At 30.1% G+C, this 18,053-nt stretch overlaps 1 protein-coding gene across 1 annotated transcript in view; it reads right to left on the reverse strand.

Annotated features, from left to right (window-relative positions):
* Positions 1–18,053, reverse strand: part of DACH1 (dachshund family transcription factor 1) — a 383,360-nt gene that overhangs the window by 100,812 nt on the left and 264,495 nt on the right. The window contains 2 exon segments of the mRNA XM_039886825.1: positions 6,181–6,315; positions 9,591–9,726. Of these exon segments, the coding sequence (XP_039742759.1) occupies positions 6,181–6,315; positions 9,591–9,726 (271 nt within the window).

An 18,053-nucleotide genomic window follows, 5' to 3' on the forward strand; every position in this document is an offset into this window, starting at 1 on the left:
ATAATGTACCCAAGACTAAATTATGGCATATAGTTAATTAAAATTGACAGCAAATATTAACATGATTCAACTAAGTATCCAAATAAGTTATCACAATCCAAAGTTAGGATGTCCTGGAGAAGCAACTGAGGTCTTCTGCATGGATAAACAGCTCTATTTCTTTTAATAATACTCATTTTGATAAGGTAATAATAAATTCCTGTAAAATGTAAATCTTACTCTACATAAAACAGAAGCAGTTCATTTTATAAGTGGCATACATGAGTGGTGCAAAGATGGAATTCTTGCTCATCAGAGAAGACTTCGTTTGATTTTAGACCCATTTCTACTGTACATATTCCTTCCATTTCTAACACCCAATACCTCATATGTTTTATAAAATGAAACATTTGTTTCTCTTCAATACATTTATTGAATAAACTTAGGGTCAATGAAAATGTATTGAAGTAATTAAGACTTCAATATTATAAAAATTTATTTCGGCAATTACTTTCACAATCACTGATACAGAAAATGACTGACTGACATAGTTTTCTTTAGGAATTTTTTTCTTCCCAAATTGTGCATATTACAATATTGTCATATAGAATCAAAACATTCTCAAAAATATCATGGTATCAATTTTCCTGTTTGAGATAAATAGCATGTATCATAATAACTGTGATATCATGAATTATAAACAAATAACTTTTTAATTCAGAGTTCATAGGATGTATATTTTCCCATCTGTAAAATCAAGTCACATACCATTAGCTAGTTTGATAGTACTAATCATTTCATGGAATATTTCTATAGGGTAAGTACTTCAGACATACGTTATCTTATTTAACTCTGAAAAGAAATTTATTATAATCACTAACACCAAACTCTGTGCTAGATATACAAAGATGATAAGATAAAACTTTGGACCAGAAGAATTTGGGGCTTAGTACTAATGGGTAAGGAGGCGTATATAGGTAAGGAAAAAAAACTAAATCATCTGGAAAAGACAGAGGATGTTTGAGAAATGTGAAAGTTTGGTGTGACAGGACAGTCAGCAAAGTGTATGGGGGAAAAAAAAACCCCAAAGCCCATATTTTATACCAACTGACCATCATTACAGGTATATCATGAGACAATCATAAGAATTTTCTTAAGTTTCCATTAAAGTATACTGCAAGCTCTGCTTCTTGAAATATAATTACTAAAATAATTAAACTAGTGCCTTAAGAAAGTTTCACCTGAGCTGTGGCTTTGCAGGTGAAATCTGACATCTACTTAAGAAAGAGCTCTGGGATTCAGAGAAATTTACTGTCTAGTGTTAAAAATCTCAGAATTAAATGCATCTGCGTTAAGTTCGACACCTTTATTTCTCAGGCTTGAAAACTGAAGAGCAAAGTCACATGAGTAGGTATTTAAGGAGAATATTTTATAAGAGATTTTGAGATATGCCAAGAGAAATTACATCTAAGGAATAAAAGTGAAGGAGGAGTTGCACATTGGAGAATTTAAAAAAGGAAAAGATTCATGGCCCTACATAATGTGTTAACATTATCAAAATATAAAAATGTATAAAGAGGCTTTCACTCTATGCATATCTACATGAGATACTATCAAATTCAGATTTATATTTTTTGTATAGAATATTTACTATTAATTAATTTGTGTAATGTCCATCTAGAATTAAAAAAAGCCATTTGAACACAATCTTAATTTTGAGTAAAATTAAAATTTTTGAACAATGAGATATGTGCAAAAAGAAATATATTTTGAAAAAATTATTTCCAAAAGCTTGAGAAAAATGATAGCATAGTGATTTATAAAAGAGTTTTGTAAGAAAACAGTCAACAGGTTGGATGCTAAGAATAAAACAGCAAGAGAGAAAATTCCAATATGGCCAGTTTGCTAACTGCTTTGCTGCCCTTAGTGCTCTGCCTTCAAATTCAGGTACCAAAAGGAAAACATTTTACAAAAGTATGTTAATCATTGGAAATCTTGAGCACTGAACACCAAGTAGAATATGTCACAAAAGATTATTAGGATGATCACTTTCTAAAGTATATAAATGTCTAATTGCTATGCTGTACTCCTGCAATTAATATAATATTGTATGTCAACTGTAATTATAAAATAGAAAAATATTTAAAATAAAAAAATATATAACAAAAGAAATACTTCATGGCTTGCAGTAAACCCCCTGTATTTCCTGATTCTTCAATTAAATTATTCCTGCTTCTAAAATGGCAAGGGTCATCAGTGAAAGAGTCCTGCAGTAGTCACCAATGAAAGTTTTTATATTTTTTATGAAAAAAAATAAAGAGAAAAGCCTCAACTATAGGGAAAATTAGAGTACATATTAAGAAAACATAATCTGTACAATCATAGCAAAGGGGAGAGGGAGTAGAATTTGCATTTCAGAAAGTTTATTTTACATATCTGGCATTCAGTAAATATTTACCGATTGATTACATCATTTTGGTAAACTTAGTCCAAGACTGAAATAACTAACATAAAATAGGTACTCAGTGATTAGTTTCACTATAAATGCATAAGTTATCTATAATTGAAAAGCTGATACTAAAGGCTTATCTGTGTCATATATTTAATTTCTGGTAAATAAAAATTAGATAAATTCAATAATAACAAATATGTATATATGAAACTACATGCAAGATACAAAACATGCTCAAAACTGTTAAAAATAGCAGCGATTTAAGAAAAATTGAGAAACAAGTTATGCATGAGAGAGTAACACTACAGATCATCATCAATGAACAAATAAGTGGGGGCTAGAGACGTGCAGCATAGAGAAAGAGGCGGCCTATTTTTATAATTCAAATGTCAGTTATTACTGCCTATTCCAATAAATTTAGACTGAGGGAAAAGACTGGACACTTTGGTTTTTTTTTTTTAAATCCAGAAAGCTCTAGAAAACTTAATATTTCTTCAGAAAAGTTAGAAGACAGAAAGTTTTGTTGCTATGAGTTGTATCACAGTTTTCCCCAGCACATATTTTTGACAAACTCCAAGTTATAGTTAAAGTTCATAGTACTAAAAGCATTTCTCTTTACACTGAAGATGACTGAAACAATATTAATATGTCTATACTTCTTAATATAGTAACTCATTTTTTATATTTATATTTTGAATGTACTTTAATTAAACTCTCTCTAGTTTCTAAAACCCATTAGAGTGTTTTCATTTTAAAAAGTAAGGAGTGAATTTTCTCAGCACTTAGTACTTCTGAATTCTAATGCCGGTAAAGCCACTGGTCCTTCAGCTATCATGACTTAAATATTCTATCTAATAGAGTCGAGTCGATAGCTTTTTAATATTAAGAATATTTACAAATGTTTAAAAGTTACCGATGTTTAAAATTTTAGACCACAGTAATTCTCAACATACAAATTAACTTTGGTATCTATTTTTAATATCAATGTTTTCTTTAAAATTATTAACTTTTGAAAGATTTAAAGCTGTAAGCAGCATAGTACATATAAGAAGTCTAAGCCTAAAATGACACAAACACATAATTAATTTCTTTACAAATGTTTCTAAATGAAGTCACTTGTTTTAATATAAATTAAAAGTCATAAGAAAGTTACAGCGCTAGTACAAGGCACATGATAAATGTAGTTATGAAAGAAAACAATTTTTAATTTAGTAGACACTATCAATCTAGAAAGCCTATGAATATTTACTATTAATTCAGTATGTTGAAAAATAGATGAGAGTGCATGCAAGAGAAAAAGCAACATACAACAGAACACCTACTATAATGGTATCAATATCTATTATAATTTCTATGATTACAAAACTACATTTGAAATCATAAGATGAGTTTAGTGGTAGTTTTATATTCCTAGTGAGAATATTGAAATAAAAACTTATTTCTCTTCATAAAAAATACATTAAAATATTGGAAAACTGTAGGGATATGATCATGGTCTTTATTCTGACAATAAAACCAATTTAAAAACTTTGATGTGATAAAAAGTACTGTTAATGATATAGAAAGGTTTTGTGTATATTCATGGTCAGAACATTCTAATGTTTCATATAAATGTACATTCTAAGGGTTAGACAATTCCACCTTTGCCTTTCTATTAATCCTTAAAAGAGTGTAAGATTTGCAATTGTTCTAACTTTCCTTCACTGTCTCTTAGAATCCTCTAGTAAGTTGGCCCAGTTTTCTAGATTGTCTAGTCTGCTTAAAGCAAATGTAATACTCAGCTGATTTCAAGAAATTTACAGTCTAGTACCAGAAGCAGAGCAATGAAGAAATAACTTCCAAATAATAAGGCAAATGTTGAAATGAATTTTGGGGGGCAGGCACACAGGGAGTGGAGTGCCTAGATCAATCTAGTATGGTATTTCAGGAAAGGCTCCATGGTGGCAAAATCATAATAACAAATAACATATAATAACGAATAGAAAATGGATACAACTGATGACTCATAAAAAATTGTTATGAAAATTATAAGTCAACTCAACTTGAAACACCAGGTTGTAGAAAGCTCTCTACCAAAATTTCCAGTGAGATCCATTATTTCAGTTGTGTTATTGGTCATGCCTTTAGTGGTGTTTTCCTCACTATGAGCTCTGGGCTTTTGTATTTCTCATCAGCCCTTCTCCATCAGGGAGAATTAAGTCCTGCAAGGGAATTAAGTGCTAACAGCTTGATAGTAACTATATATTATAAATGAATTTCTATGCATTTCAAGTGAAACTAGCTATGTGGTATCCATGGGAAAATTGAGAAATCATTTTCTGTAGGGCTTTATTTTTTGAAGAACTCTGGTGGAGAAATGCTGCTTAACCCAAACAATGAATTCTTATATTTAAGTATCATTACTTAAATCTTCCATGAAACTTTATGTTTTTTACTTGTTAATTTTCATATTTCCTCAAATAGGTTTTTGATTAAATATAAAATGTATATGTAAAAATACACATAAGGCACAATATATATATAACATTTTTATTCATTGTCAAAGAAGAACTTGTGGGAAAATTAGAACTAGACATTTAGAGACCATTTGGCCCAATAATTCACTACATACAGGTCACCCAGCTTAGTAATGATACCTACTATCAAATTTTGAAATAAATACTTAGAAAATAGTGTTCTCAATTATGCCAGATTTTGACATATTAGCAACTGAAAATATTATCATTTTCTCACTGATATTTCATAATGCAGATAATCGAGTTTGTAGAAATTTTGTATTCCTTCTCCCTAAGGGCTCAGCAGAACTGTTTGCACATTGTAAGCATTTTTACTTTTTGTGAATAGTCTTTTTTTGGGAAAAAAAAAGTTACCCCAACTTAACTTAGTTTTTCTCTAATCAATGTTTTCTGATTAATTATTTAAATGTCCAATTGTGTTTATTTTCCTTTTTGACAGTAAATTAATTATTGATTTATTATGTTTTCCAAAGAAATAACCATTTTCATAACACTGATGATTTGATCTTCGCATCAAAAAAGATGGTCAAAGTACACAGTCTATATTCATAAAATTTTAATATATTAAGATGAAAAAGATGTGGAGAGTCTCCTATATTCATTCACAGCTCATAAATTTCCAACATGCATACGAAAATGTTTCAGTTTCTTCATGAAAGCACTTCATGAAATAAAGCATGAAAATAAAAATTTTTGCCTGTTAGTGTTACGCTGATAAAAAAATGAAATATACATAGGAAACGTTCACAACTTTGCACAGTCTGGGCTTTGTCATTTATTACATGCACTTTTGAAACAAGTACTAGTACACTGACCGATAAGATTCAATTCTGTTTCCTGATTGGACCACGTGTCTTTTAATCTGAAAATATTCACATTAATCTTGTGTATATTATTGTTGCCCTATCATTTTAAATGAAATGACCATGAACCTATAAGGCATTAAGACAAACAGACCTTCAGGAACCCCAAGATAACAATTAAAACAAACAATTCTCTTTCTTTAATGTACTGGAAAATAAATTATCACCTACCTGTTGTATAAGAGAAAGCGGGAGGTCTTCATTCATACTTCTTTTTTGTTGAGTAGGCTTAATTTTTACTTAATACTGTAGGTTTTTTAAATGTTTGTATGCTATCTTTTTATGTGATCTAAAAATATACCTCATTCTGTGATTAAAATCTAGTTCATATGTTGAGTAGGATAAACAAGTCCACATAATCATATATTACCTTTTTCAACATGCATCCTTTTCGACTCATGTCCCATGTCATGACCAGCCAAATCTCCCTCTTTGGGCCCAGGGAGTACATTGGGTGATAAACCCATCAGCATCTGGTTCATGGACAACCCATTCTGATGAACAGCTGCCAAGCCCAAAACAAAAGAAAAAACACCATAACATACAATGTTTGAATAAATTATTTAGACTTCTGGACTCAAAACAAAATAAAATATAATGGTCTAAATTTAAAACTATTATCTATCCCTAAGGACTCCATAAGAATTGATAACCATGATCATTCTTGAGGATAAACAGAAAAATACTCAAAATAAAACCATTTTATCTTATTTTTATTTCACATAAAATATATTTTTTTAAAAAAGGTCTGGAATGCTAATGAACAGCCATACCACTACGACCACTACCACTGAAGTAGTCAAGCTTTTATCTGGTGCTTCACATTCTCTTCCTACTATATAACCTTCCTTCCTTAACTCTGAAGAACTACAGTCTTAGCATTAGAATGTTCTTTAACACTATGAAGTTAAAACATAATAAATTAATTCTGGTGGCTCGAGAGAGTAAATGGAGATTTCAACACTGAAATAACTGTTTTAATATCTATATTCTAGTCAAACACAATGTTTCATAGATATCAAAATACTTTTTAAAAAATTGGATTTGAACTCAAATTAAAAACAAAAGAGCTCAACTAATATCTATCAACTGGCTGAGTGATTAAAAACAATAATTACTTTCTTGAACAATTAAGAGTAACTATTGAAATGATAAAGTAGATGATCAAATACTCTAATGGTTTTCACAATTCGTCAATAAATTCCTTAATAAATTGGTCATGAAATTCTTGGAAAAATTTAGAAAAAAGAATTATTCCATAAAACCATACTTTTCTGGAAAATAGAGATTTTTAAAATATCATAATGTTATGTTAGAAATTACCATTTAGAAATCACCATAGTAATAATGGTTTCAGGGAAGAATCTTCAATGGCTAATTCTAAAAGTAGTGGAATTCACTACTCTTGATGAAGTACATAATATTTTGATGAAGAACATAATATTTACAGTCTTAAGATATCTCCTCACAAGGTACTTATTATATTAAAGGTTAAACAAAAGAAAGTTTACAGTAGAGAAATCTAGTAGTTACTACCTTAACCAAGTTATAGTTATCACAAATACTGGAGAAATATCATGTCTCCTAAACTGATGCACTGAGGATGCTCTATCACATCTGTATGACTCATGCAAAAAATGCATAACCTAAGTCAAATCATGAGGAAACATCAAAAAATTCCAAACCGAGGGATATTCTACAAAATTAATGGCCTGAATGCTTCAAAAATGTAAAAGTATTGAAAAACAAAAAGACTGAGAAACTGTTTCAAACTAATGAAACTAAGGGAATATGACAGGTAATTATAACATGTTATCTTGGATTAGTTTTTTGGACTGGAAGAGGGGCGGTGTGGAATCTCTTGTTCTTAAAAATATTGGTGAGGGAAAAAAAACTATTAGTGGGAAAGTTAGAGATTTAAATAGGGTTTATAGTTTAGAGACTAGAACTATAATAATCTTAATTTCCTGATTTTGGTCATTGTTCTGTGGTTATATAAGAAAAATTCCTTGTTTATAGAAAATAAACACTGAAGTATTTGAGGTAAAGAAGCATGATGCTATGATAAGGACACAAAGGTACACTATGTTTCTAAGCAGGGTATCTTTCAGGGAGACCAGTTGATTGTGTAAATCTGGGTGATAGGTATGCAAGATTCCTCTACATTATTTTTGAAATTTTTATGTCTGTCTAAAATTATTCTGTAGCATGTTAAAATAAATGCATATATATATGCACATGTATGCATATATGTACATATATGTATATATAGATGTGTGTATGCATGTGTGCTAGTCTATATATTTATTTCCAATTGAACAATTATTGTAGATCATGCATGTAAAACTTTCTCTTCTGTTTTTATCAAAAACAAACAAGAACAGAATGATTAATTTAAAAAACATAAATGTGTAATGAAACTCTTTTGAATCTTTTCCTATTTGCCCATATTTCTATTTAAGTTGTACAAAACATATTTTTTTATTTTTCTAGAAGGACAGAGACTTTCTAATGACAATATTTTATAAAAGCATTAGAAATAAAATATTTGACATTAAGCTTCTGATTCTAGTGTGAGTATAACACAAAATTCTACAGAAAATATTTTCTTTGAAAAAAGGTTCAAAGTAGTGGGAGCTGGAATTTACCAGCTCCAGAAATAGCATTGATTTGGGAATGATTATCAAGTGACATGCTCATTTTTATTAATAAACAGTTAAAATCATCTCTTACAGAATTAGGAAAATATATTGTAGACAGGCCAAATCAGGTGTTCATATCTGGAATTTCATCGAACTATATAATTTTAAAGATAATTTTATTACATATAATTCAACTTAATTTTTAAGTTATCCACCTCAATAGTACCCATACTGAGGATTTCTGCTTCATAAAACAAAAAACATCAATAAACTTTGTGTAATTAGATGAAGTTTATAATAAATATTATTTTAGAAAGTAATAACTAAATCCGGGAAAGAATACAATAAATATTGGCTTTATAACCAAAAGAGTCATTGTTAATATATTCATTTGATTGAAAAAAACAATATCAAATTCTTGTATGGGCAGAAAAATAACCCATTAATTGAATGGCAATTTAACTTTACTCTTCATTTTCTTGGACATGGGGATCAAGATTAAATATATGAAAATATGATCATGAAATAATATATAGCCTTACTTTTTAGAATTTAATAATAATAGTGTATGACAATGATATGCATTATTGACTATTACTAATTCAAATCCTTTAATTTGACCAATTTCAAACTCTAATTTATTGATCATTTGAATGCTTAAGAAATATTTTTAAAAAAATTAATTGTTTTGAAATTTATTTTTCTTATTCTTCTTTGTAGATATCTTTCTCAATACAAGGGAGGATTTTAATAATTAGCTAATTTCAATTAAAAAGGCAGGAGTGAGATTGAAGGAATAAAGATGAATAATCCATAAGCAGCAAACTTAGACACTAGATACTTGACAGTTGGAGGTGTTTAATTCAGAAACTAATCTAGGTTACTTACTTTCTGTTTCATAGCTCAAAGCTTTATGTGTGGCATCAAGGCGAAGGAGCTTATATCAGAACCTGTTAATGTAGTACCATACCTCATGATATTGCAAACTGGGAAACATAATTTTGAAAGATGGCTATTGCTACAGAGCTTCAGAACATGATACATCTGAGATCTACTTGGAATGAGGGTATTTTGATTAGAAAAGCCAGCTGCACCTAATAAAGTTGAAAATGGTGACAAGTAAAAGTATGAGACCTACGGATTCTGTCAGAAGAGCTCTCGGTCCGTGCTGGGGAGCTGGACACACTGCTGCTGCGATGTGACGATGGGTGACTGCCAGGCCTTCGGCCTTCCTCGAGAGAGGGGGCAGGTGAAGGGCTGTCGGGGACACGCTCCTATACCACCATGGGAAGAGAGGGGGAAGAAAAGAAGTAAATACATTGGTCCTTTTTTTTAGAAATGCTGTTTTTTCTTAATACTATAAAAGTATGAAGATAATAAACATATTTTTTTATCAACATTCAGCTGCATTAAAAGACACCTTTTATCTTGAGCAAAGACAAAGCAGAGAAACTAGAAAGAAAACTGGTTTTATAGGTAAGCATCACCGTAGTAATGGCAAATGCCAGTCGCCTCTTTTGATAAAAAGAAAGGCCAAAGAAGACGACCAGTTCAGAACCTATTAGACAACAAAGAATTAACAGAACAAAGCAGGCTTCAATTCTAGACAATTATCAATTTAAAGAAATCTTTAAATATATTCTATTGCTTCAGCAAATGTCTAAGGATCATTTAGCACAGAAATTATCAACATGACAGACCATAATAATAATATCAGAGGAGCTGTTAACAGCTATTTCATCATGGCACTGCTCTGGACACACATGGATGGCCACATTTTAAGGCATCATAGAAATCAATTATTTAACATTGGAGTAATTTTCTTAGATTCTAATAATTTTCAGACTACCTACCACTCGTAGCTCCAATTCACTGGTATAGTAAGGGAAATTCATGAACTATGCATTAGTAGCGTCCCAGGGAAACTTGTTATCATGTTTCCTGATACTGTCCTATGTTAACACTCAGATTCCAGTCTATGCCTCCCCCTCCAAGCCCTGCACCTTTTCCATTAGACTAATACATGAATATATTGTATAATGTCTCCATTGAGCTATTACAAATGGAGTTATAGATTAAGAAATAAAATACTCATTTGTTAACATTTTATTTTTTGAGCAAAAAGATATTTATACCTTCAGATATCAATACACACAGGCATTGAAGAACTCTTGTCAATAATTAATAAAAATCTGAAAGAGTAGAAGTAAACTGCTACATGATACAAAGGAAACAATAAATAAGTCATTACTTCTTAGGGTGCAAAGATGCAAATATTAAAAAGACTTTTAAAATTTTAAAAGAAAATTGTTATAAAATATAATTGTTCTAGAGGAGGCTGTTTTCAAAATGTGAATGACTAATATAATACAAAAAACAAAGACTATCCGTGAGAATGAGAGTAATGCACGTCCTTGGTCTTAGAGGTTCCATTAACCCGGTGATAGTTCACACTCATGCTTTGCATTAGAATCAACTGGAAAGTTTTAAACATGTCTTTGTTTGGGCTTTACTCTCATAGATTCTGGCTTACTGAATGTTATGGATTGAACTATGTCCTCAGAAAAGACTGGAGTCCTAACTCCCAATACTTATGAAAGTGACTTCATTTGGAAATATGCAGATATAATTAGTTAAAATTATGTCATATTGAAGTAGAATGGACTCTTAATCCAACATGACTGGTGTCTTTACAAGAAGTCATATGGAGATGGAAGCAGAGATTGGAGTCAAGGAATGTCAAAGATTGCAGAACACCACCAGAAGCTATAAAGAGGCAAGGAAGGATTCTACTTAGACTATAAGAAGGAACATGATGCTGCCGATATCTCGATTTCAAAATTCTAGACTCTAGAAATGTGAGAGTGCACATGTCTGTTGTTTTAAACCATCCAGTTTGTGGTACTTTGTTAGAGCAATGCCATATACACTGGGTCTATTGTGGGGCCCAAGCATCAGTATTTTCTTAAGGATCCTTAGGTGATTTTAACGTGCATCTAAAATTAAGCACCACCTGTTTCATATCTTTTTAATTTTTCAGACCTGAAAATTGTCAATAAACTTCTTAAACAGATATGCTGAGGCTTAATTTTCGAGGAGCATGACAAATAAATAAAAATAACAACAACAACAAAAAAACTAAAATGGCCAATCCCTCTTCCAAAATTCAAGCATAAAATGATTTCTCATTATATATTCTATGGAAGAACAAATAATCTCATAAGAAACTTCATGACAAAAGATTTATAAGATCAAACAATATTGCAACTGAAAAACAAGAAACAAGATATAAAAAAAAAGTCAACAAAATTCTACTCTCAAAAGTTGCAATGCTTGTCAGAGTTCTGTTGTAAAGATAACTTCTTGAAACTTAGAAGCTTTTGGACTGGTCTAAAATGTATGGACTGGTTTCTCTAAAGGACAATTAAAACTTCCCAAAGAAGAGACGTATTATCAATATTATACTATAACACAACCCTTTACCTTAATTGATAAGAGGTGAAGAATTAAGTGCTCTATTTTCTGCAATAGCAAAATTAGCTGTTATGTAGGTAAATGTAAGCATCACACAATGTATTTTCCTACTTAAGTCATGTTGGTTGCATCTGAAAGACTTCAAATGAGTAAGAGAGAGAGGTGAGGCAGGAAAGAGGGAAAGAGAAAAAGAGGAAATACATACACACACATCTTAAATATTAACATTTACAAATAGCTTATTCAGGGAAGTTTTAGGCATCCTACATTTGTTATACTAAAGGATACTAAAGATAGATGGTCTCCAATCATGCAATTTGCAGATTAAAATATCTGAAACCTATGTATCAAATAACATGAAAAAAATGAACATATTAATAGTTATTTTTCCAAACTAAATAAATCAAACAAGTTATAATTGTAAATGGTCTAAATTCTTTAGTTCATATGGCAAAAAAATAATAATAATAACCTAAATTTCTAAGAAATGAACATATGTGATTTAAAAAGAACACAGAATCTACATCTGGATGCCAAAAGTTACTTTCTATATTGTAATTATAATGTAAAAATGGCTGAGATCATAAATTTTTTTTCTTAATATTAATCCTTACTCTAAACTATGAAGCAGCTTCAAACTATACATTTACTATGTGCTCAGTTTAATGAGTTTTGTCAATATCTAGAATGTTTCCATAATCTCAGAAAGACTTCTCATGCCCCTTTTCAGTCAATTCCTCCCAATCCCATAAGTTATCACTTTCTGAATTCTTTCATCATAGAGTAGTTTTTCTGGTTCTAGAATTTCATGAAAAATGAAATCATATAGTACATAATTTTTGTATCTGGCTTCTTTTACACAACAAAATGTTTTCAAGACTCATCCATGTTGTTGTATGTACCATTATTTTAATCTTTTTAACTGTTGAGTATATTCACTTGTGTAAATACATCACAATTTGTTAATAAAAAAAAAAAGGCAATAAGGCTCTGACTAAGTCTTTGCAATAACAAATCAAAGAATAGTCTTGGTTTATGCATAGAATTCAAAGGTTGGATTTTATCCCTTTTGGAGTATCTGTGCATTTTTTGTAGAGAGTGGATTTATAAAACTGTATAGTGGAACTCCTTTATTGTCTGTAAAAATGTATTAATAAGCTATGCTATAGCTAACTGCACAAGACCAGAGATACTCTATAAAAAAGTCTAACCTTGACGTCTTGAAATTGTGATAAAATGGCACACAAGTTTGTCTAAGCTTTAAAGCTAAATCTAAACACATCTAACTTAACACTTGGATTTTACAGAAATGCATGGTATGTATTTGAGAAAGAACATTGCCATATTTTTATATAAATAATATTTTCTAAATTAATAGTTCTACTTTCTTCAAAAGGCCACTCACATCAATGTTATTCATCAATACATTTTAATATTCTTCTTAATAATTATGTAAGTGATCATATTTGCTGTGGCACATGTTTAGCTGAACAGAGATAAAGTACATTCTTGACGTAAATCAATCCATCTAAAATCATTTTGCAAGTCTGAGTTTCCTGTCATAATAAATTTTGCAGTGGTGCTAGTGGACAACATCAGAAACTGATTTTTTCCTGAGTATTTAACTCATAAAACCCTTAAATATTTAATGCATAAAACTCTAAAAACAAAAACAATTATTTGTTTCTTTTTCCACATGAGTATAAAAGTTGTTTCAATAGTCAATATATCTAATTGTCAAAGATTACCAATAGTTCTTTTCATTCATGTTTTGCTCACTTAAATGTTTACACATTCAAAATGCTCTAAAGATCACATAATAAAATAAGTCTAAAATAAACTAGTGTAAAATCTTAATGTAAAATACATCTTAAAAGCATAACTTAAGAGTTAGAAAATATAACTTAAGAGTTAAATCATAGTATTTAATTTAGTTTTAGCTTATTTGTACTTTATATTTTTTGTCTAAGAACAAAGGATATAAGCACAATACTTAATTTTATTTAAAGAAAATATTTTAATTTATGCAAATTTTTATGATTTAAAAGCTTAAGTATTCAATTGAAACTTTCTATAAATTGAGATGCAACATATTCAGTCATTTCACTTAATGTATAATTTCAGTCTTTGGAACATGATTTATTGTTCTTTGAAGAATTTCATTAAAGTAAAATCCATTGAGCAAGTAAAATTTGAATATGTTGTTACACAATAAATTAATTTATTTCAACAGCTTAATTCTTTTATCATATTTATATGCTTGCCTTTCCAGAATTTGCTATAAGATGGAGAATAATGGAGACAGTAAAGAAGTGCATAGGAGAGAATCTCATAATTATTATTGAAACAAAATAGATAATGAGTTTTATTCAGACATAATAAGAAAGAAGCAGTTCGATGTCTATAGGAAAACTATGTGAACTGGATTTCTCATTTCATTTGTGTAATACCCTTTAACTTCCAAGATGGGCCTGAAGTAGGACAAAGAGGAAGAATATTTAATTTAATACTTCAACACACTGCTTTATAGTCCTGCATCATAAATCCACCAATCAATAAAACACAATCTTTTGCAATGTTGCATCTTTATAAAACTAGCCACAATAATAAATTAAAATTTAAGAAGGATACTCAAAGTCATACTAATAAACTAATGGTAACAGCATAACAATAAAGGAAAAGCTGCAGTTATTGCCTCTGGATAGAACAAGAAGTTTTAGTCTCTAATATAATTCAGAATCAAAAGTAGAATTCAAAATGATGAATTCTAAAATAAAAAATATATTTAGTATTACATATGTGATTTAAAAATTGCATTCTCTCAATTGCCTCCTCTCTACCACAAAATGCATTATATTTTATCAACTTAAAATATTTTCTTAAAGTAAATCTAAATAATCACAACTCATTTCTCTAAGTGATTTTTTCATTTAGCTTTGCTTTATGTTGCTCACTTTTAATTATTTTCATTTTCATCTGTTTATCAGATAGATATTTCCTCACGGAATACATTATAGAAGTGCGGAGAAGATATTTCTAATGTTAATTGTTATCGTGATATAACTTTTAACTTACAAAATTGAAGCTGACTAGCACTTTGTATAACCTAAACTCCTGAGATGACTCAGACTTAAATTAATTCACTCCAAGAATATTTACTGAACACCTAATACGTGCCAGTGTCCTAGGCTCTGGTTATATAGAAGTAAACAAAACTGACAAAAATCCTTCCCCCATGGAGCATATATCATAAACTTGACATCCAAATTCCCTTGTTCTGGAAATATAAGCAGAGAATATAAATAGTAGAATTGGGATTCTGGATTCAGGAAAATATTAAAAATTACTTTTGGAAAACATAGTAAAATGATGCTAATATACTTGTGTCTGGTAGAGAATCAGGAAGCCACCATAAAAAACTCCATGACTCAGAGTTCTAAATTGAGGCTTCAAGAGGTATTTACATAGCTCTTTTTATTTGTTTTGATGATGGTACTCAAGAAATACCCAATTTTGCTAAATGTGAAACTGGTAGGACCCATAAGTGTAATCATAAACAACTTAATTTTATTCTCCTACTATCTCTTCAAACTTATTCAATGATGGTAGGGGATTATATTTTTTCTACATCTATATAAATATTCAGGTAGCATCATAACTTTTCAGATTAATATTTGGTAATACATAGTTGTACAGTTAAGCAGTAAAATATAGTCTCGACTCAGAAATTATGATTCATCTTTATATAATAATAAATACAACATCTTCCTTTACCACACTCAAGGAAGAGAGAGTACCGAAAGGAAAGCAAGGAGAAAGAAGAAAGTTCTGACTTGGCTAGTGCTACCATTAATTGGCATCACTCGCTCTGAGCATGGCAAATGGTTAAAGCCAACTTTTTGACTAGTTAGGGCACTGTGTATGTTCTCAGAGGCCATCCGCTCTATGAACTGCCCATATGCAATTCCCTGATGGGTCTAATTGGTCTCTAATCCTCTGCCCCTTGAATTTCCTGCAAAGTTAGAACTGAATGTTTGATTCAAGTTGATTTAGGGGCAAGACTACTTCATAGATAGTGTTGCTTACTTCTGTCAGAAGCTCATAATGTCTGCTTAGTTGCACTTTATGATGCCAGCCACCACTGACAATCATAGGCCAGACTCATCACTTCATTAAGACTTACAATTTGGCAATATTCTTAATATGAAATTCCTTGTAAATCCAAGTAAAAATAATATGAAATCTTTTTTGTGAAAAAAATTATGCCTAAAAGTAATGCATACATCTAGAGTCATTTATGGTTTCCCAAATATAAACTATTCTGTTTCTAAAAACAAAAATGAGGCATATGACATTGCTCTAATATTTTAACCTACTTTGAAAATCAGGTCACACTCGTTCTAGTTTTTTTAATCTTTAAACATTTTAAACTTTATGTGGGTAAAGTCCTATTTACCAATATAGTATTTTAAGAAACTGCTTTGAAGGAAAGTATTACAGAATGAAAAATTTATTCTTTGTATTTTTAAATGTTTTTTAAAGATTTAATTCTTTAAATGAAAACATCATAAAGTCTCCCTCTCTCTCTTTCAAGCATGTACACACACACATGCATACACACACACATACGCTCACATCAGGTCAGTAGAGAAAATTCGTAAATTTAAGTCACATTCCCTGTTCTTAGAAAATCCAATAATGTGACATGAGAAGAACAGTGTTTATTAAATAATGTAAAATAATTTGAATATTGCAAAATTTCTCAAAAAATTATTCTATATTATCTCTGAAGAAAAATGAAATCTGAAAAAAAAAACATTAAAAATCTGCTTTGTGTACTACTGAACTACAAAACCTTCCCCACAAAAGATTACGACATTTTTGTTAGGTCAAAAGGGATAAACAAGAAAATGAGAGGGAAGGAGAGAGAGAGAGTGAGAAAAGGAGAAAAAGGTCTTGCTATATAACTATGACTATATTTTAAAAACTTGACATGGATTTCTTATAAGATTCTAGAACTTATTTTTAAATAAGTTTTGTATTAATTTGGGGAGAAAAAAACTAGTGATAAGATGAAGATAATATCAGTGTACAAAGCCTTCTAATGAGTTTGTAAAAACTAATTTAAGCATTATGACAACCTGATGAGGTAGTCCTGTTATTAACCACATTGTATAGAAAAGGAAACAAAAACAGGCATTAAGTAACTTATTTAAGGTCACATGATTAGGTGGTGGGAGAGCTGGATTATAAACCCAAGGAGTCTTCCTCCAGAATCCATGTTTTAAACTCCTAAAATATACTGCCTTTCTTCTTTTCGACTTTTTTTCAGCAACAACCTTTTTTTAAGTCCTTATGATATCATTGTAAATTTATTAAATAAAAAGTGAGAAAGTTATTGATTCATTCAGGAGAATTTAGGGTTAGTTGATGAATGATACCCAAAGAGAATCAATTAGTAGAACATTTTAGCCTATTAGGAATTCTCTAATGACAAGAAGAATTGATCTCTTGATTTATTCTGTTTATTTTCCTCAGTGATTTAAAGCAATAAGAGTAACACATCCTTTTACAATTTGGAAATGATACAAAGATGGTATAAATAGCTAATATGATAGTTTAGAGTGTTAAAATTCAAAGATATCCAAAGAGTCTTATTCAATGGACTTGAAAATAAACAGTAGGGATAAATGCAAATTCTTAATACAAGTAAAAGATAAAGAATTCGCTTAGTAGAATTTCATGTCACAAAGATATGAAATTCAACTAGCAAAACAGTTTTATGTATTATGACTACATTAATAAGTTATTCTCTGAACTGAGGTTTATGTTAGTTTCAGTGTCTCCTCACTGGCCAATTCACTTCTAGAATATTATATGGGTAGGGCTGGGGAAGAAGGAGATTAAAAAAAAAAAAAAAAAAGAGGTCAACCAAGAAGTTGGATGAGGAATGGTCAGAAGAAATGAGAATATTTAATCTGGAAGAAAGAAACATGACAGACAACATATATTTAGAGGGCTAGAACACAGAAGAATTAAGAAACATTTTTCTTCCAAGAAAATATAATAAAGTTAAGGTAGAAACTATAAAGATGAAAATTTTAACTGGATTAATGAATACCTTTCT

The sequence above is a fragment of the Pteropus medius genome, unplaced genomic scaffold (genome assembly GCF_902729225.1).
Source record: "Pteropus medius unplaced genomic scaffold, Ma_sr-lr_union100, whole genome shotgun sequence".
Lineage (NCBI taxonomy): Eukaryota > Metazoa > Chordata > Mammalia > Chiroptera > Pteropodidae > Pteropus > Pteropus medius.